The 22,627-nt window shown below is 41.9% G+C and overlaps 1 protein-coding gene across 3 annotated transcripts in view; it reads right to left on the reverse strand.

Moving 5' to 3' along the window:
• The window catches only part of TRIM67 (tripartite motif containing 67), a 124,038-nt gene that overhangs the window by 39,056 nt on the left and 62,355 nt on the right, over window positions 1-22,627 (reverse strand). For all 3 annotated transcript variants that reach the window (XM_089669721.1, XM_089669720.1, XM_089669719.1), the window contains exon 4: window positions 20,645-20,755. In XM_089669721.1, the coding sequence (XP_089525847.1) occupies window positions 20,645-20,755 (111 nt within the window). The remainder of the gene's footprint in view (window positions 1-20,644; window positions 20,756-22,627) is intronic.

Raw genomic sequence — 22,627 nt, forward strand, 5'->3', positions numbered from 1 at the left:
GCAAGAATTTTTTCCCAGAGGTTAGTGAATGCGTTGAATTTTCACTTTGCATCAAATACCCAATCACTTGCAAGGAAAATGTAAAAAAAAAAAAACAAGCAAAAAAGAAAAAAAAAAGCACAGAACAGCACAGTGGCTAAATGGTTAGCACTTCCACTTAGCAGCACTAGGGTTGCTGGTTTGAATCCCATGGCACCACCTACCTGAGTTTGCATGTTCTCACTGTGCCTGTGTGGGTTTCCTCCTACACTCCAAAGACATGCTGGTAGGTTAGTTGGATCCTGTCTAAATTGACCCTAGTATACACTCACTAGCCATTTTATTAAGTACACCTGTTCAATTTCTTGGTAGCACAAATTGCACATCAGCCGATCACATGACAGCAACTCAATGCATTTTGGCATCTAGACATGGTGAACATGACTTGCTGAAGTTCAAACTGAGCATCAGAATGGGGAAGATGGGCTGGTCTGAGTATTTCAAAAACTGCTGATCTCCTGGGATTTTCACGCACAACCATCTCAGGGTTTACAGACAATAATTTAAAAAAAGATAAAATATCCAGTGAGCCGCAGTTGTGTAGATGAAAATGCCTTGTTGATGTCAGAGGTCAGAGGAGAATGGGCAGACTGGTTTGAAATGATAAAAAGGTATCAGTAACTCAAATAACCACCCGTTACAACCAAGGTATGCAGAATACCATCTCTGAACGCAAAACACATTGAATCTTGAAGCAGATGGGTTACAGCAGCAGAAGACCACACCAGCTGTCACTCCTGTCAACTAAAAACAGGAAACAGAGGCTACAATTTACACAGGGTCACCAAAATTGGACAATAGAAGATTGTAAAAACGTTGCCTGTTCTGATGAGTCTCAATTTCCTAGAGATGGTTGTGTGTGAAAATCCCAGTAGATCAGCAGTTTTTTAAAGAATCAGACCAGCCAGTCTGGCACCAACAACCATGCCACACTCAAAGCCACTTGAATCCCCTTTCTTCCCCAATCTGATGCTCAGTTTGAACTTCAGTAAGTTGTCTTCACCATGTCTAGATGCCTAAATGCATTGAGTTGCTGCCATGTGATTGGCTGATTAGCAATTTGTGTTACCAAGCAATTAAACAGGTGTACCTAATAAAGAGGTGAGTGAGTGTATGTATGAATGTGAGTTAGGGACCTTAGATTGTAGGTTCCTTAACCTCCCTGGCGGTATGATTATTTCAGATTTTTGGTGCTGAAAGCGGTACCATTTTTTTGCATGGAAATATGTATTTTTTTTATTGTAGGCCTGTAACTTTTAGGAATAACTCACTGAAATCTGTCTGAACAAGAGTCTATTAAACATCCCGGGTATGATAAAATTTGAAACACGAAATCATAAATTATAATTTAATAAATAATCATAACAAAATAATAATATAATAATAATACATTTAATTCAATAATATAATCAAACCAAAAACACTGAAATTTGAAATATAGAGCCAAGTTCGCACATCACTGAGCAAAGTCGCAAAATCGTTTTCAGTGTCTGATGACGAATTTCCCCACAAATCATTATCACTCAATTCTGCAAGTGGTTCTGATTTACTATCGCTGTTCTCTAGCCGGTCTAAAACCGCTTTTGACCTAAAGGGACACTTTTTGTACACCATGGATGTTTCTCAGTTTCCAGGCAGAAAGAACAGAAAAAATGCAGGCAGGGCGCAGGACAAAGCACTAGGGACAAAATGTATGTGAAATGGTTTGATACAGTAATGTTATACTATGTGATTTTAGTGATTTTAATGAATGTCACTTTTTGTCATTTTTTAATTTCCCGCCGTTCCGTCCCCCATACGTCCTGACGCTCGCAGGGGACGGAACCCAGAAGACAGATGCCGGCATCCACCGGGTTACATTGCAGGGGACACTGCAGGAGGGACATCATGGAAGCGCAGGACAAGGTAAGTGATCGAGGGATCGTGGAGCAGCGCCGCATAGTATTCCTGAGTGTAGCTCAGGGTTACCGCTTGTGGTACTGAAACTTTACCCCGAGCTACATTTGGGAATACCGCCAGGGAGGTTAAAGATTAGGGACTGATATGAATGTACAATATACTGTATATGTAAAGCACAGTGTAAAGTGATGGCGCTACATAAGTACCTGTAATAAATAAAACATTTTTTGCTTGCATGTGATTGCATGATGGAAGTTAGCAAAGTTTCACCTCATTCACTAAACTCTGGGGAATAATTCCTTGCAACTTAAACAGTCTGTTTGCCTTTAGTAAAACAACCATTGGGGTTAGACATAATGCTAAACTTAATAAAGATATTTTTTTTCTTACACAAAATCAAGCGCTCTTTTTATTTTTGAAACCCACAAACATTGATTCTTTACTAACAGACTTTATGTTACACAGATGTTACCAGCAGCAATTGACATAATTATAGATTTACTGTACTTAAACTACTGCAGTACTCTGGCAGCTTTCAGAAAAACATTAAAATTTTCTAGGAAGTATAACTCTGTACAACTACATGTCCCAGCATGTATTGCTTCAGTCTTCACTACCTCTATACAAGTACAAATGCAGCTTTGTACAAAAATGTTTTCATGTCTTTGTAATATGCTGGATTCAAGACAACCTGTATTAAAAAATACTAACACCAACTCAGTCCTTGAATTTCTATGTCTTGAATGCTCCCTCTACTCCCACAGTAAGCTTTCTCCTTGTCAAAATCATCATCCATTTGGATGGGCATGATTCCAAAAGCTTAATCCAAGCTGGCTGGCCAAGGTCACAAGGGATGGGCTTAGTTAAAGGGAACTTGGAATGATGGCTCTCTGCAGTGTCTCTCCTTTGCTTATGAAAATCTACTTTTTACACTCTACTTAAGAAAGCCAGCAGAGTGTATTATAAGACCTCATCATAAAACTGAAGGCAAATCAACCAGTCATGGTGAATAGCATAAGATTAAATTTTTAATGTTATTGCCATTAAAGTGCACTTTCATGTTGTATATAAGTTGACATTCATATAAAGAACTCTTTAACTGCAGTCTAAACAAACCCTCCCCTCTCTCTCCCCCTCTTAGGCTGTGTGGTCAGGTCTGGCTGGGTGGCTCTAGGTTAGAATGCGTGGAGTTCAGGAAAGTGAGCGACATGCCCCCACTCAGTGTGTAGCAGGGAGTTGCTCAGTTCAGTTGAGGACAGCTTTGATCTTTTTTCCTTACTCTCCTCCTTCCTCCCCGATACCATCACTAACTGGCATGCCATGCACTGGAACTCATCCAACTACAAGTGAGCCTGGGGGGTAAAAGGGGTTATAAGAAGTTGATTATACAGTAAGAGAGTGGAGGGATTGTGGGTGAACAATGGGGGGGGTGTATGGAATGGAGTTTGGGGACATAATGAGAAGGGTGAAGGGAGTGGGGTGCACAATCAGGTAACTCAGGTAAGGCACAGAAATGTTCCTACTATGTAATATATATATATACACACATATATACACACACACACACACACACATTATATTGCCAAACGTATTGGGACACCTCTCCAAATCATTGGATTCAGGTGTTCCAATCACCTCCATGCATGGCCACAGGTGTATAATTCAAGCACCTAGGCATGCAGACTGTTTCTACAAACATTTGTGAAAGAATGGGTCGCTCTCAGGAGCTCATTGTATTCAAGCGTGGTACCGTGATAGGTTGCCACCTGTACAATAAGTCCATCCGTGATATTTCCTTGCTACTAAATATTCCACAGTCAACTGTTAGTGGTATTATAAGAAAGTGGAAGCAACTGGGAATAACAGCAACTCAGCCATGAAGTGGTAAGCCAAGTAAAATGACAGAGCGGGGTCTGCCCATGCTGAAGTGCACAGTGCGCAGAAGCTGCCAACTATCAGCAGAATTAATAGCTAAAGACCTCCAAACTTTGTGTGGCCTTCAAATTAGCACAACAATGTGTAGAGAGCTTCATGGAATGGGTTACCATGGCTGAGCAGCTACATCACCAAGTGCAATGCAAAACGTTGGATGCAGTGGTGTAAAGTACACCGCCACTGGAGTGGAGATGTGTTCTCTGGAGTGACGAAGCACACTTATCTGGCTGGCAATCTGATGGACATGTCTGGTTTTTGCGGTTGCCTGGAGAAAGGCATTTTCCTGACTGCATTGTGCCAAGTGTAAAGTTTGGTGGAGGGGGGATTATGATGTGGGGTTGTTTTTCAGGGGTTGGGCTTGGCTCTTAAGGTGTCAGCATACCAAGACATTTTGGGCAAATTCATGCTCCCAGCTCTGTGGGAACAGTTTGGGGATGGCCCCCTCCTATTCCAACACGACTTCGCACCAGTGCACAAAGCAAGGTCCAGAAAGACATGGATGAGCAAGTTTCGGATGGAGGAACTGTGTGTATATATGTGTGTGTGTGTGTGTGCATGCGTGTGTGTGCGTGTGCGTGCTTTATATGTATGTCCTGGGAGCTAAAGTGATGGGAATCCCTTACTGTAATACTAAGCCCTGTCCACCCACCCTGATGTTTTGGAATTTCCTGTTGCATTCTCTATAATATAAAATAAACTGAAAATCTTATAGGAGCTCCTCCCCCACCCCCCTTTCAATTGATCTGGGAATTGTGTAAACCTAAGAACTCAATTGAAGGGAACTCTTAAGGCATCAGCATACCAAGACATTTTGGACAATTTCATGCTCCCAACTTTGTGGGAACAGTTTAGTGATGTCCCCTTCCTGTTCCAATATGACTGCGCACCAATGCACAAAGCAAGGTCCATAAAGACATGGATGAGTGAGTTTGGGGTGGAGGAACTTGATTGGCCTGAACAGAGTCCTGACCTCAACCCAACAGAACACATTTGGGATAAATTAGAGTGGAAACTGCAAGCCAGACCTTCTCGTCCAACATCAGTGCCTGACCTCACAAATGCACTAATGGAAGAATGGTCAAACATTCCCATAGACACAGTCCTAAACCTTGTGAACAGCCTTCTCAGAAGATGTTGAAGCTGTTATAGCTGCAAAGGGTGAGCCAACTCAATATTGAACCCTATGTACTAAGACTGGGTTGCGTGTAAAGGCAGGCGTCCCAATACATTTGTCAATATATATATTATTATTATTATACAGTATTTATAAAGCGTCAATAGTTTGCTCAGCACTGTACATTACAAAGGGGGACAGAACATGTGACAGAACAATACCAATACAATGCAAAACATGAGGGGATTGAGGGCCCTGCTCTTTCGAGCTTAAATCTAGGAGGGAGGGGATAGTGGTACAGGAGGAGATAGCTGTGGGGGATGGAGTGGTAGGAAGAGTGGAGGAGGTCGGCAAGTTAGCAGGGGGTGGGGTAGGCTTCCCTGAAGAGATGGGTTTTCAGGGTGCGCCTAAAGGAGAGGAGAGTAGGTGATAATCTGATGGGTTGGCGCAGGGAGTTCCAGAGGATGGGTGACACCCTGGAGAAGTCCTGGAGGCGGGCATGGGAGGAGGAGACCATGGAATATATATTCTAATAGATGGCATTCGGGGAGTGCTAATGGTCCATGGGTTAGGGGGCGCATTACTTGCTCTGCCCTGGGCACTGGCAATGCAAGCTACACTGCTGGTGGTATTCCAGGAGTAGACTAGTGCCTCTTTATTATAATTCTAGCTGCTGCACTGCTGGCTGTATTCCATGAGTGACCTAGTGCCTCTTTAATACAATTCTAGGTGCTGATTAGATTGAAGAGGCACAATAACAGGCAGATCTCATGTTGGTTCAGTAAGCCATCCTTCAATACTTAACACATTTATTCTTGACCTACGTGCAGGAAGTGAAAAAGTTATACACAGTGTCAGCACTTGGCAAGCCAGTTTCTTTCTCTGCAGTGAAAATGTGAGTCTTGGCAATTTATCAGCTTATCCAGATGCTTTAATGCCCATGTTTTGTGTAGTGTGGACACATTTTGTTAGGCATTCCATTCATTTTGAATGCACGGCAATGCACAACTAACAATAGATACACTATTCTTAAGAATGCAGCATACCACAATGCATAGAGAATTCACCTTTGCGCTGTGGTGCTCCATCATGCACAATATATTTATATTGGGGTGCAAGTAAGAGTGAATTGTATTGCAGTGCACTTTCACAGTGCATTACTGTGTGTTGTATGTTGTTCTGTACATTCCCTATTCTACACCACCTAATTTTGTATGCTGAACAGTACATTCCATGTTTTACACTACCTCATTCCATAACAGTACTGTATGTTCCTCATTGTACTCTGCCTCATTCTTTATAGTGCACTGTATATTGCCCAATCTATACTGCCTCACTCTGTATACCACATCGTACATTCCCTGTTCTACACTACCTCATCTAGTGTGCTCCGCTGTATGTCTATCCACTTTGCCTTATTCTGTAAACTGCACTGTACATTGCCCATTTTACACCATCCCACTCTCTACACTGTACAATTCCTATTCTACACCACCTCATTCTTTTTTATGATTTGGTTTATATATTTTTATGAAAGATATATTGTGAGGAATATTTCTTTTAGACATTTATACATACTTAGAATTAGCGCAGCACCAATTACTCCTCATTTAGTATTTTCCCATTTAGTATATGGTAAGGTGTTAGCAGCTTTGCATATAGATTAGGAGACATAGAGCACAGGAGGACTATATAGATATATTTGTGCCTGGAGGGAGCCCACCCCTCCTTAAAGGCACGGGGAAGCACGTGACGCCCAGCAATAGTACAGAACTGTACGAATAAATGGCAACCACCCCAACCTATAACTGGCCTTTAACCACTTCTAGTCCGGACACTTTTACCCCCTTCCTGTCCAGGCCAATTTTCAGCTTGCAGTGCTATCACACTTTGAATGAAAATTACGCGATCATGCAACACTGTACCCATATGAATTTTTTAGCATTTTTTTGAGACAGATAAAGCTTTATTTTGGTGGTATTTATTCACCACTGGGATTTTTATTTTTTTTTGCTATGTAAATTACAAAGTCCAAAAATTTTGAAAAAAAGTGGTTTTCTTATAAAATTTTGAAAATAAATAGTATTTCATCAAAAATCTTGGCCAAAATTTATTCCGTTATATTTTTAGTAAAAAAAAAATAACCCAAATTAGTTTATAACCCAAAAGTATAATTTTTAAACATTTTTTTTACATTTTTTTATATTATTTTTTATTTATGTATTTTTTTTTTTACATACTGTCACCCTAGCAGTACAGTGTCACCATGGTGACACTGTACTACTTGTGGAGGGTGATGAAGATTTTTTTTTTTTTTTACACTGATTGCTTTTACACTCATAAAGGATGTAAAAGCAATCATTTCTCTTTTCTCTCTGTCTGCATTCTTCCAGCCATTGAGAACTACTGAGTGAGCTGTGATTGGTTACAGCTTGTCACATGGTACAAGGCTGTTGTGAATAGCCTTGTACCATGTGACCTCTGTGATCATTCACAGATTTCACATGTAGTAAGCAATGATGTCAGAAGTGACATCTTGCTTACTACTCTGCATGTGATCACTGATTGGCCAATCAGTGATCACATGATCGGGACCTCGTACAGAGGTCCCGTCCACCGATCGGTGTTCCACGGTGTTCGGAGGACACAGCAGGCACCGGATCGCGGTGCTGCGCGCTCCCAGGGAGCGAGCACAAGCAGGGTGCGGGGAGGCCGTTTATAAACGGCCACCCGACCCTGCACTGCCACCCTCCGGCCGGACGGGAGGTGGTTAAAGCAAGATGCACATGGAAGGGCATTGCACATCACAAACAATAGATTTCCCAGCACGCTTACCAGCCAGCCTGCACTGATAGCCCCACAGCCACACCTAGCTCCACCCACAGCTCTTTAGAATGACAGCACATCTCTATCTTGATTCATCTGTAGAAGTTTAGGGAAATTATGTGAAATCCCTGCTTACCCTGCCCCCTCAGCACTGTCTAGAAGGATGCAGGAGAAATCCAGATTCCAAGCTGCATTTACCACTAAAAACCTGATACATTGCAATAAAAAGGGTCGACTGAATTGTCTATGCCTAACTAGAGGCTTCAGATAGACTTTGAGCTGCTTCTATGTGGAATAATTATCTGACACATGTAATAATTTCAGGGATCCAATGATGATTCTTGGCCTATGCTTGGATGACATATAATCCACCACCTGAATAATACAAGTTTCAACGTTAATTACGTGAGAAAGAAAATCCTGCAGCATCTTTGTGTCTATGTGATCATCTTTTTTTCCTGTTATTTTCCTATTGAATGATAGTTACTAATTAGCAGTTAAGATTTGGCTTCCTGGTTTTCTGTTTTAACACTTCTAGTGCTTTTAATTATTGTTTTATGTTGTTTTTCTATAATTCTGACTGACAAAAACAGCTCAGTAAAAGATTTTTTGATCAAAAACTGAATTTACTGTACACTGTTAAAGGTAAAGTTTTTGATAGAGTGAGGAGGATAAAGAACACCTGTCAGTTTTTATTTCTGTTTGTTTCCATGTTATTGACATTCACCCTCTCTATTTGTCCTATTTACTGTTATCCTTGAAAATTAAAGTGAAAGAAAATTCAACATTTTGGGTTGACACCAGAACAGTAATACAGGGAAAATCTTCCAATGGGGATACTAGTTTGGGTGATTCTGGTGCCACTCTGGGATTCCCTCACTTCGGAGAGATTACCTCTCACTTCCTCTTTTGGCTTAAGGACAGGAAGTGAAATTGCCCCCATAGGACACAGATGGGGGAAAATGACAGGGGTTATAACCCTCCCTTACTCTATCCAAAATGGAAAAAAAGTTTTGGTTACACTTTATAGAAGAACCCCAAATATCATTGCAGACTCAATTAAATGACAAGCACCCTGTGTGGAAATGTCACCAAGATCACCATTGAATGTGGCAATTAACGTCACGTGCAGATCAAGAAAAAAAATCTCTTCCATCAATCATTTTATTTGCAGCTGCACACATTGTCAAGGAAAAAGTGAGACATATTCCTCCCATGAAAACCCTTCATTACAAATCTAAGTTCTGTTTATTATATTTTACCTGTAGGTAAGTGTGGATAGGGTAGGTTTCTTTTGTGCCCAGCCACTTGTTTACCAGCATCTTTAATAAACAGCAACTGGTAGAACGGGATTTTAAAACACACTACTGGCTGCTATAATATGGAAGAGTGTGTCTGTGCCCATCCCCAAAAAAGGCTTCCGTAGAAAATGGAAAATGCTGGTGGTGAGGATATTTTGGGGCACATGAAAAAACATAAGTAAAAAAAGGTAAAAAATCTATATAAACTTTATTGTTTACAGCTGGACATCCACAACAACAGCCATAGAGATGGATGTTAATGTACAGTGTTTAGCATTTATGGTATTTGTTAACCTTGTGTATGTTCTGTGGGATACACTTCCAAAGATATGGCCATTATTGTGGATTTTTAGCTGTACAAAAAAAAACTTTCATAGATTTTTTACTTTTTTTTTTCTTTCGGTTTTTATGTGTGCCCCAAAAAATCCCCATCACCCACATTTTTCAGTTTGTATATCACACCACAGGCTGCTATAGCAGCCAGGGCTATTGCCCCCTTGTGATAACAATAAAATAAATTGTAGAAAAAAGTTGAAAAACAGTTAACATATAAATAATAAAAAACACAAAAAAATAAAAAAAAATTAAAGTCCCCCACACACACAATAATGCTAGGGTCATCATTCACAGTTAACACTAAACTGATAACCTGTAAAGGCTTCTCATATGGGCAATGTTGGACACCAATGTTTGCCGTGTTCCCAAGGTTGTGCACAATTTTAAGTCTTGACATGTTGGGTATCTTTTTACTCATCCCAACCTCATTGAGTACTTTATTGTGTATGTGTGCACTAACAATAACTTTAGTGTTTAGTAAACATGTGAACTAATATTATGCCATATAAATAGTTTGTAAATATACTGGGGGTGTACCTAATCTTCAGGCCTACATTGTGCATATTAACATATGTTAATATAATGTATTTTAACATGTGTGAATAAAATGGCTCTAGTATGACCAAACCAGACAAATATTTTAGGGGTGATGTGCTGTTGCTATAAGTATGAATGCAAGTGTTAATGTGGTGTGTGACCACACCTATTGTGCACATATGGGTGTGTCCAAAAAGTGGGTGTTTCCCACAAGTGGGCATGGCCATCAAGGGGATGTTTCTTCATGGTCTATGGCTTTTAGACACTTTTCTCCCTATGTATAAACCAAACAAGACCTGGAGGTGAACTGAGGAGATTGTTTGAATACAAAAAAAACACCAGAAATTATCACCTCCAGCTTGTGTCATGTTCAGCAATAACCCTCAGCATAGCAAAATACACAAATCCTAGAACTCCACAATAATTTACCCACGGCAGGAGACAGTAATTAACCAGCTGCACAGCACAGTAATTAACCAGGGCATGGTTCAATGCTTAACATCGGCACAGTAACTAACCCTGAGCATTGCACAATAATTATCCCCAAACATTTCACAACAATCAACCCCCCAACATTGCACAGCAATTAAGCCCCCACACACAGTAAAACAATTACCCACCAACATTGCACAATAATTATCCCCAAACACTGCACAATAATTAACCCCAAACATTTCACAATAATTAACCCCCAACATTGCACAACAATTAACCCCCAGCACAGCACAACAATTAACCCCCAGAATTGCAAAATAATTCACCCCCAACATTGTACAATAATTAACCCTCTGCATGTCACAACAATTAACTCCCAAGATAACACAGTAATAAACCCCGAGCACAACACAATAAAAAATCCCAAGCACCGCCTGCCATCCGCCTCATAGTACTGCTACAGGGCGGCACAGCTGCGCAAAATCACGTATATATACATGATTTGTATTTCCATGTAGAAGGCACGCATGCAAGTGCGTGCCGCCCTAACCGTGCTGCTATTGGCTACTGGGGATGTTAATCACTGGGTCCAAGTCAATGATTCCTGGCCGAAACTCGGTGATCTTTGGCAGAGCTGACAGGGGAGAGACCTGTGTGTAAACAACACAGATATCTCCTGTCAGCATGGACATGCTGCTTTGTATCTCTCTGCTCAGCAGAGATACAAAGCAGCATGTCTCCCAAGTAAAACTACACACAGCACACAATGTAAAACACACACAGCACACAGTTAATCCTTTGATCACCCCAGATGTTAACCCCTTCCTGCCCAGTTTCATTAGAACAGTGTCAGTGCTTTTTATTGGCACTGATCACTGTATTAGTGTCACTGGGGATGTCAGTGGCAGTTAGTCAGTTCCCACCCAGTGTCAGAATGCCCAATCCTATAATGCTGCAATCCTACTATAAGTCGCTGATCACCCCCATTACTAGTATAGAAAAAATAAAAATTCCAGCATATATCCCGCCATTTGTAGACGCTATAACTTTCACGTAAACCAGTTAATATGCAATTATTGTGATTTTTGTTTCAGCAAAGACATGTAGCAGAATTCATTTTGGCCTAAATTTATGAAGAAATTTGATTTTTTAAATTTGTTTATTGGATATGTTTTATAGCAAAAATTCAAAAATATTGTTTTTTTTTAAATTGTTGGTATTTTTTTGTTTATAGCACAACAAATAAAAAATGTACAGGTGATCAAATACCACCACAAGAAAGCTCTATTTGCGGCGGAAAAAAGGACATAATTTAATTTGGGTGCAGCAATGCATGACCGCACAATTGTCAGTTAAAGTAACGTAGTGCCGTATTGCAAAAAATGGCCTGGTCAGTAAGGGGGGTTAATCCTCTGGAGGGCAAGTGGTTAACCTCCAGCACTACACAATAATTACCCCCAACATTGCATGATAATAAACCCCCAGCAGTATAGCAATCAGTGTGCTACCTTCATTATGCAACATACAACATATAGAGTGAAGAGGACAGCACTATATAGTGTGTGGGGGATAGGACTACGTACATTTGTTTCTCAGTGTGCCATCTTACATTGGTGGTTAGTGTGCCATCTGTACAATGGTTATTAGTATGCCCTCTGTATACTGGTAGACAGTTTTCCTGTATACTGTTGGTCATTTTCCCTGTATACTGGTGTTCAGAGCTTTTTTCTGGAAGAATAGGTGCAGGAAGTCAACCATGCCTTTGCCACAATACAAATTATCCCCTGCATCAAATGCTGGATCTGGCCAAATTCCACTAACAGTGGGAGGGCTTTAAAGGGCATTGTTAAATACTAGAAATGCTTTACACAAAGGGTGCAGGGTTCAGAAGTGCACAGAATGAAGGGTTGAGGAGTGGGCAGTGTGCCACATACAGATTGCAGAGCTCAGGAGTGCACTGCGTACAGAATGCATGGCTCAGGAGTGCACTACATACATAGTGCAGTATTCAGAAGTGAGCTACATAGAGGGTTCAGGGTTCAGGAGTGTGCTACATACAGAGTGCAGGGTTCAAGAGTGCAGAATTTAGGGGTGCACTATGTACACAGAGCAGTGTTCAGGGTAGCGCTATGTACAGAATGCAGGGTTCAGGAGTGTGCTATGTACACAGTGCAGAGTTCAGGAGTGCGTTATGCACAAAATGTTCAGGGGTGTGCTATGTACAGAGTGCAGGGTTTAGGAGTGCATTATGCTAGATTACGTTAGACACATAGTGCAGAGTCAAGGAGTGTGGTATGTACAGATTACAGAGTTCAGGTGTGCACTACGTACAGAACATGGGGTTCAGGAGTGCATTACGCACAAAGTGCAGAGTTCAGGGGTGCACTGCATACAGAGTGTAGAGTTCAGGAGTGTGCTGCGTACAGAGTGTATAGTTCAGGAGTGTGCTGTGTAGAGAGTGTATAGTTCAGGAGTGTGCTGCGTACAGAGTGTATAGTTCAGGCGTGTGTTGCATACAGAGTGTAGAGTTCAGCAGTGTGCTGCATACAGAGTGTAGAGTTCAGCAGTGTGCTGCGTACAGAGTGTAGAGTTCAGCAGTGTGCTGCATACAGAGTGTAGAGTTCAGCAGTGTGCTGCATACAGAGTGTAGAGTTCAGGAGTGTGCTGCATACAGAGTGTAGAGTTCAGCAGTGTGCTGCATACAGAGTGTAGAGTTCAGCAGTGTGCTGCATACAGAGTGTAGAGTTCAGGAGTGTGCTGCGTACAGAATACAGGGTTCAGGAGTGCATTACGCACAAAGGGCAGTGTTCTGGAGTGCATTGCGTACAGAATGCAGAGCTCAGGAGTGCACTGCATACAGAGTGTAGAGTTCAAGAGTGCGCTATGTACAGAGTGCAGAGTTCAGAAGTGTGCTGCATACAGAATGCAGGGTTCAGGAGTGTATTACACATAAAGTGCGGCGTTCAGGAGTGCGTAGTGTACATGTAATGGGCAGCAGCAGTATCACATGCTCTGACTCTCTCCTTGGTTGTCGAGTCCATACTGGAGCAGCACAGTCTGTAGTATTAAATTGAAATCACTGCAGAGCACACACATTCTAAGTTGCAGGATCATGAACCATTTACCTTAATTAATCTCTGGACACTGGGGAATTCCTTAGGAATATGAGCCTCCTCAGTCTCCAGAACGTATGTGTACAAGCTGCCTCCAGACTAGAGCAACTGTGTACATCCCCCCTCCCTGCTCTTCTTTGATAGAGATGTGCAGGGCAGGGAGGGTTCTGTGCCTCACAGAATATCACTCCGCAGCCCTGAGAAAGCCCGTGCAGCCGGAACTATAGGAAGATCATTGGGACCTGCGGCTCAGAGTCGCTCTATGCTTGCACCGCAAGTCCCTGCCCACTCACATTGCTTTGGAAGTTTACATCGATCCAGGTTGGACTGATATAGTTTTGCAAAGCAATGTGTGGTCCAAGCAGATGCATTCATAGGGGTGCCTTGGGGCTGCTGGAGGATATTTTGGTGGTGCTTCAGCAACCACCTAGAGCCGTCCCTGATCATAGAAAACTTTAACGTATAACTGAAGACAGTTGGCACAATTTTTTTTTTAATAGAAGAGACTTTCTATGTCTTTTCTGGCAATAAAGTGTTTTCCACATTTACTATTATGTTTTTAGTGCCCAGTCATACCAGTGCGATTTGAGAATTGAAATCGCACCTGAAATCACATCTAATGAATGTGAATGTCAGTGTTTTAACATTTGCCATTTGCTGCAGTTCGATTTCTAAAGTAGTTCTTGCATGACTTTTTCTGCATTTTTGTTGCGATTTCACACGCATAGAATATAGTGGAAATTGCACTGCAAATTGCAAGAAATCGTTGAAAATCTTCACAAGTAATCACACCTGAAATTGCGTTGAAATTGTACACAAATCGCGTGATTTTAACCTGCAGCGGTGTGACTTATTGTATACTGACTGCTGTAAATGCAGAATGGAGTGTACAATCTCAGCATTGGAAAGGTGCAGAAGACTGAAGTCTAGCGTCTGGATGTTGGTTTATCACTGGCTGCTATGGCTGAAGAAGGAAGAAGATGCAGTGAAGATGGAACTGGCATCTGTGGAGCGCTCACAGCTTTTCCTGTTACATGGCAAAGTCCTTATATATAGGTTTGCTAAAAAAAAAAGTGCAGGTATTCCATAAATACATTATGGCAAGAACTCCTGCCACACCACCAGCCCTAAGCTGTGCATCTGTTCTACCCCACTTTTATGTATTTTTACATCTTGTATGGATCTGCATTAGACTATCAATTTTCTGTAGTATGCTGATATCTAGTTGTGGTTGCTGACCACTACTACTTGTTTACTAATGTAATTTTGGTGTCTCTCTGTCCTCCCCTCCTGTTTAGTGCTAGTTAGTTTAGTTCTAGCTAAACCTTCCCCTCTTTTTCCCTGTTCCCTCAGTCACCATTAGTTATTCACAGAGACAGGACTTAGGAGTCTCATTGTCTTCTTACACTTCAAAAGACTGGAAAAACATCTGTACTGCAAAGCAAAATTGAGTTGGATTCAACAACATTTGAAATAGAACAGTAAAAAGACAGATTTCTGATCTGCTGCATCTGCTGTGAAGCTTTACATGTGCCTCAGTAAGCACATGGTCTTGTCTGCACTCTGCGTGAGCACATGCTGCATTACAGATTCTATACTTAGAAGCAGCTGTGGATCAGATTACATTCTACAATATTTTCATGTGTTTGCTCTCACTAATTAGAAGCAAACCTCTCTTCAGTTTGGAAAGCATGCAAGTTTGGATGAACTTTGATGCCCAGAGGCCTATTTAAAGCACTGCAAGACTCAGGATCATTTCTGAATGGTCATCAGCTCCTTCTGCCTGTGATCTGATCCTGTGTTTGCGTCTGTGCTCTGACCCAGCCTGTTTGGCGCCACTTGCTCCTGAAACTCTGTTACTGACTCCTGCTTGTGACCCAACCTTGCCTCCTGCTTGCTGTTCTGGTACCTTCTCTGCTTGCCCGATGCTAACCTTGGCCTGACTCTTACTCTGTTCCTGGTTCCTGATCCTGCACTTCTACAGCCTGCTTGTTGCCAGCTTCTTCCCAACTTAAGCCCTTTGTAAAGGTATAGAGCTATTTGGATATGTAGTCCTTTGCTGTTTAGGGAATATAGGTATTCTCAAAGAGATTTATACTATATTGCCAAAAGTATTGGGACACCCCTCCAAATCATTGGATTCAGGTGCTCCAATCACCTCCATGACCACAGGTGTATAAAATAAGCACCTAGGCATGCAGACTGCCTGGGACACCCTTCCAAATCATTGGATTCAGGTGTTACAATCACCTCCATGGCCACAGGTGTATAAAATCAAGCACCTAGGCATGCAGACTGCTTCTACAAACGTGTGAAAGAATGGGTCAGGAGCTCAGTGAATTCAAGTGTGGTACCGTGATAGGTTGCCACCTGTGCAATAAGACCATCCATGAAATTTCCTTGCTATTAAATATTCCACGGTCAACTGTTAACAGTATTATAACAAAGTGGAAGCAACTGGGAACAACAGCACAAAGTGGTAGGCCACATACAATCATGTGAGTTTCAGCACATGCTGAAGTGCACAGTGTGCAGAAGTCGCCAACTGTCTGCAGAGTCAATAACAAAAGACCTCCAAGCTTTGTGTGGCCTTCAGATTAGCACAACAACAGTGCGTAGAGAGGTTCATGGAATGGGTTTCCATGGCCGAGCAACTGCATCCAAGCCTTACATCACCAAGTGCAATGCAAAGCGGCGGATGTAGTGGTGTAAAGTACGCCGCCACTGAACTCTAAAGCAGTGGAGATGTGTTCTCTGGAGTGATGAATCATGCTTATTTGTCTGGCAATCTGATGGACATGTCTGGGTCTGGCGGTTGCCAGGAGAACGGTACTTGCCTGACTGCATTTCGCCAAGTGTAATGTTTGGTGGAGGGGGGATAATGATGTGGGGTTGTTTTTCAGGGATTGGGCTTGGCCCCTTAGTTGCAGTGAAGGGCATTCTTAAGGTGTCAGCATACCAAGACATTTTGGACAATTTCATGCTCCCAACTTTGTGGGAAAAGTTTGGGGATGGCCCCTTCCTGTTCCAACATGGCTGCACACCAGTGTCCTAACCTCAATCCTATAGAACACCTTTGGGATGAATTATAGACTGCGAGCCAGGCCGTTTCGTCTGACATCAGTGCCTGACCTGACAAATGCACTTCTGGAAGAATGGTAGTCTTTATACACATTTATAGGGCTCACTAATGTGAAAGTTAGACACATTTTGAAGACTGCAGCAGCCATAATCACACTCATCTGTGTTTCTTTATTTCTTATTTCTTTTGGTTTTGCCTGTGGTGCAGAGTTTTCATTGTTATTTGTATATAATTATATGGGCACCGATTCCACTCTAAATTCCCATATCAAGGAGGGTGCATCCTTATATTTGGTGCACCCTTTTGTACTGGGGTAATCTTTAACCGCTTACCCGCTGCTGTATAGCAGATATGCTGCTACACGGCAGCACGGGTGTGCAAAATCACGTATATATATATATATATATATATATATATATATACACACGTGATTTTGCATCTCCGGGTAGGGGGCACACGAGCCGTGCACACCCTACCCATGCCGCCATTTGCGGCCACGGATGTCAATCACCGGGTCCTACCCATCGGCGCCTTGTGATTACTGACAATCACCGATTTTGTTTACAGTCTTCCTCCCTCTCAGCTCGGGCACACTGGTGTGCACAGCCATCCTGATCAGTGTGCTTACAGTGAAGCACACACCCCCCGCCCCCTAATAAAACACTCCCTACGCACAGTTAACCCTTTGATCGCCCCTCACATTAACCACTTCCTGCCCAGTGCCATTAGTACAGTGTCAGTGCTGTTTTTTAGCACTGATCACTGTATTGGTGTCACTGGGGATGTCAGTGACACCAAGTTAGTTCCTCCTCAGTGTCAGAATGCCCGCTGCAGTCCCGCTAAAAGTCACTGATAACCACCATTACTAGTAGGAAAAAAATCCCAGTATTTATACCGCCATTTGTAAATGCTATAACTTTCATGTAAACCAATTTGTTTACACGTATTGGGATTTGTTTTAGCAAAGGCATGTAGCAGAATACATTTTGGCCTAAATTTATGATGAAATTTGATTTTTAAAATTTTTTTACTGGACATGTTTAATAGCAATAAGTCCAAAATATTGTTTTTTTTCCTCAAAAATTGTCGGTCTTTTTTTGCTTATAGCGCAAAAAATAAAAATGCACAGGCGATCAAATACCACCAAAAGAAAGCTCAATCTGTGGGGGAAAAAAAGGACATAAATTTCATCTGGGTGTGGCATGGCATGACCACGCAATTGTCAGTTAAAGTAATGCAGCGCTGTATAGCAGAAAGTGGCCTGGTCAGGAAGGGGGGTAAATCCTGTGAAGGGTAAGTGGTTAATAATGCATCCTGCATGATAGGCATATCTATAATACCATATACTATGTTATGATCCTATAAGGGGCGGACTGACAACTCATGGGGCCCCCGGGCAATAGGGGATCATGGGGCCCCTGTGTCCTTGCCCAAACTCAAAAAAGCCTATGAAAAAGGTACCAGGGGCATCTCATGGGGCCCCCTACTGACCGAGGGCCCTCGGGCAGTGCCTGAGTTTCTAAATGGTCAGTCCGCCCCTGGACCCTATATTTTTTTAGAAAATGTATATGCCTCTATATGCATTGATAATATTTTAGTAGTTATCCTTTCATTATCATATTTCTTTGCCTCCCTAACTGTGGTTCCTGTGGCCTCGTTGTATGTGTTTTACTGCTCTGGCTGGTGTTTCTTGGCATGCTTGTAATTGGAGGTGGACAGGTATCTTTGTGTTCCACTACTTTTATATTCAGTTAATCTTCCTTTGCCTTGAACGTCCCAAGGGAATTTTGTTGTGCATTTATTGCTGGGGATCTTGGGAAGTACATACATTTAGCCACTACCACTCCTGTTTTTTTTTTGTTGACCTCTTTTAGGTAGGACCTTAAAATTACAAAAGGTCAAATTAAGCATTTCCCTTGAAATAGGGTTGAATATCCCCCATACTCAGAGTGCAGTCTTCTGCAGTTCCCAGCACAACACAAATGTCAAGGTGATGGTATTTGGTAACTCTCTACTAAAAAGACAAGAAGCAATAGACCCAATGGTGGAAAGACACACAGATAGAAGTGCAGATAAAGCCATAGTGCTCTCTGTATAACGTAAACTAAATTTTTATTAAAAGTCACATTAGTCATTGCAGCCTTCATTGCGCACAAGATTTCAATGGAATACAAAATGTTGACAGGCTGAGAACAAGTAAAAACTGACAAGAGATGCTGCGGCTTCCTCCTGGGTAGGGGTCTACCTTGTTTCCATCAACTGCATCACTCTGCTCCACCTTACTCCTAATGCCATTCAGACTTCATCAACACTATATTTAAGTGAAGCAGTGCTCATTTGAATACCCAAAAATGCACAGGGGAATTACAAAAAAAAAAATCGGATTTTGCCTTGTATGTGAATGGATAATTAGAGAGAGCACACCTTCACATAAAGCAGAGCTCCACCCAAAAAATAAAGTTCCGCTTTAAGTACTGGTCTCTCATGAGGAATCAGCACCTAAGGGGAGTGGGCGGGAGAGAGTACCTGATTTTGACAGGTTGACTCACTCCCACTTCCGCTCTGACTGCCTAGGCCAGTGTTTCTCAACCTTTTTTTCAGTCAAGGCACCCTTTAAAATGATTGACAGTCTTGAGGCACCCTCTAAAATTATGGACAGTCTTGAGGCACCTCATTATAAAATGTAACAAACTATTCTAACAGTTTTATATAACGCAGCAGCATCCACACATGTAGGACACCCAGTGTTAGAGGTGATTTATTCTTCCAGATCAAATATACTTTTGCACACTGGTACTGACTAGTGTTCTAGTGTTTCTCCATCACTGAGCTAATGTGACCCCAGCACTGATGGAGAGGGGCAGGGGAGGGTCAAACTGGGAAGCTGTGCATTTCAACTGACATCCTGTTTATCAACTAATGGTGTCATTGGTTGTCAAAACACCTATGCTTAGGAGGTTGTAATGGCATACAATGAAGACCTGTGGCTTTGTGGCTTTTAAACATTTTGCCAAGGCACCCCTGAAGAAACCTCAAGGCACCCCAGGGTGCCTGGGCACCCTGGTTGAGAAAGGCTGGCCTAGGTGACCGGAGGCAGAAGTTGTCCCCCTCCCTCCCTGCAGTCCTCTAGGACACATGACAGGTCCTAGCAGACTATGGGACCATTCACAAGGTGCAGTACTACTCACGCATGCACATTGGACACCTGGTTGTGAAGCTGCAAGTTGTCACAGCCGATTGCCCACACTTAAGATGCTGGCACCGGGGAAAGAGGATAGCCGGTGAAATCGGCTGGGGTGAGCACATCACTGGATCATGGGACAGGTGAGTGGTTGTTTTTTAAAAGTCAGCAGCTACAGTTTTTGCTGCTGCTGACTTACATTTTTTTCTGCTTTAACTGGAGCTCTGCTTTAATGCACTAAGCTTAGTAAACATTCATTTTGTTGTGTGTACATTCTGTATTATTTTATAAAGCAACTTCAGTAAAGCTGTGCATTTCCCAGTATTAAGCAATGAAGGAAAAAAAGGAAAAAAAGAATGAAAATGAGAATGAGAAATTGAGAAATGTTTAATTTTTCTTTGGCTAGATTGGAACTGCATTGCTAAATTGCCATTTTTTTTTTAAGGGAACTGTCTATTTGAAAGATATAGCAGGTTGGCTTTGTGGAGACAGAAACAGACGGTGGATTTATAAGGAGTGCTGGAAAGAGGAATTGTTTATCCCGCTGGACTGCATATGATACTTTGTTATGTTTTATATTTCTTTAGCAATCCTGGAAAATATGGGAGCTATTGGGAGCTATTGTTTTCTGTGTGTAATTGATAAAAAAATGAGGTTGAAAACAGTTTCTGCCATATAAGATCCTGTGTATGTTAGTTAGCCTGGAGAATAATCCTGCCTGAGGTTCGGAGATTTCATATTGACCCTCGTGTTTGGTATAGAATCCTTATCAGTCACAGGTACATGAAACAAGAGACATGTGAATACCTTGCATGTTTTAACAAAAGGATTATATTGTACATTTACCTGTAAGAAACCAGAGGGATCATTTTCTTTAATGACTTCAAGGCAATATTCCATCAACCCAGTCGACTGGCGCAGTTTTAGCGTACAATGATTTATCTGGTCCCAGACAACCTACAAATAAACCACACATATAAAATAATCCCCTTTACAATGGATTAGAGTATTGTACTGGTAGGGCTAATGCAAGTTGAAAGCTCACAAGTGCATGTTGCCAGCAGCCACGTGTCTTTTGGTTCTACTTTATATGTCCTGTACAACACAGCAGACAAAGTAAGAATGTACTAACAACAGGTACAAATAATGAAAAAGTCTTCAGATCCTCTCCTCAACAATACTGCCAAGGGAAATGCATACTTTTCCACTAATCATTTCTATAAATAGTTTCAACAGCTGCTGCGTCTATCATTTCATTATATTCCTCTATGGCTCTTATTCACATATTTGTTTTACAACAAAAAACTTTCCTTAAAGGCTACGTTCAACTTTTGGGAAAAAAATACACATTTTTTGCAGGTAAAAAATATGCATTTAATAAATATTTTTTAAGAAGCCTGCAGAGCATTGCACCCACAATCAGCAGCTCATGTGTGCAAGGTCAGGCTCCTGCAGGCTCTCAGTATAGTTGTTGTCTGTACCTCGTACAGGCAGGTGGTTACTTGAGAGCAGGAAGATCAATGAACTACGAGAGCACTCACTAGTTCCCCTGTAGTTCATTGAGAACTACAGGCCACCAGCTGCAATGGCTGACTGTACTTGTAGTCTATATTGGGCAGCACAGTGGCTAAATGGTTAGCACTTCCGCCTGGCAGTACTAGGGTCGTTGGTTCAAATCCCAGCCATGGCACCTCCTTCCTGGAGTTTGCATGTTCTCCCTGTGCCTGCGTGGGTTTCCCAGAACTCCGGTTTCCTCCCATACTCCAAAGACATGCTGGTAGATTAATTGGATCCTGTCTAAATTGGCCCTAGTATGTGTATGTATGAATGTGAGGTAGGGACCTTAGATTGTACACCCTTTGAGGGTTAGGGACTGATGTGAGTGTAAAATATATATGTAAAGCACTGCGTAAATTGACAACACTATATAAGTACCTAAAATACATAAATATCCATTTACAGGAAGCTGTGAATGAATCATGCAGCTGTGTGGGCAACACCCTATAGGACCGTGCTGTTTTTAAATTGTGACAGTGAGAATCCCCCACCCGCTGTCATAGGGATCAGAGGAAGAAGGTGCAGATGCTGGAACATTTTACATGTTCCACCCTAAAAACTGGTGGAACATGTACTGTAATATGTTCCAAAAGTGACCTTATCCTGTAAGGCATGGATGTCAAACGGACGGCCTTCTAGCTGTTGACAAACTACAAGTCCCATGAGGCATTGCAAGATTGACAGTTACAAGCATGACTCCCAAAGGCAGAGGCATGATGGAACTTGTAGTTTCGCAACAGCCGAAGGGTTGCCAGTTTGACACCACTGCTTTAAGGCATTCTTTAAATTTAAGCCCAACTCCAGCCAAATGTTCTTTATTTGTAATTTTTGGATTCAGCAGGGAAGGGGTCAGAGCTTCTGTCATCTGTCTCTGTCCCTGTTAGGAAGTCGTCCACTCATTTCCAAATTCTGTGATGGTGACATAGACAAAAACATATTTAGTAGAGTGGGAAGGACGTCCACAGGCAAATCAAACTCAAATGAAACAGTGGGTTGAACTGAGTAAAATAAAAGTGGGTTGTGCATTATCTATTGAGGACCATACCAATTTTGTTTCAGAAAACAATTAGGGTGGTGACTAATATCATAGTAAACAATGGTAACTTACAACATGGACAAAAAGGACCAGAAATCATTTGATTCTGAAAATTAGCTTCTGTCAACTGGAGAACAGCTGGGCCCTCTTTCGGTCAAAATGCTTACACCGCTGAGAGCAAGTGACCGCTTGTGGCCCAAAAAAGACCAGTTTGACATGCCTGGGTTAGAGTGTCT

The sequence above is a fragment of the Staurois parvus genome, unplaced genomic scaffold (genome assembly GCF_062004578.1).
Source record: "Staurois parvus isolate SC_StPar_1 unplaced genomic scaffold, SC_StPar_1.0 ptg000081l, whole genome shotgun sequence".
NCBI lineage: Eukaryota > Metazoa > Chordata > Amphibia > Anura > Ranidae > Staurois > Staurois parvus.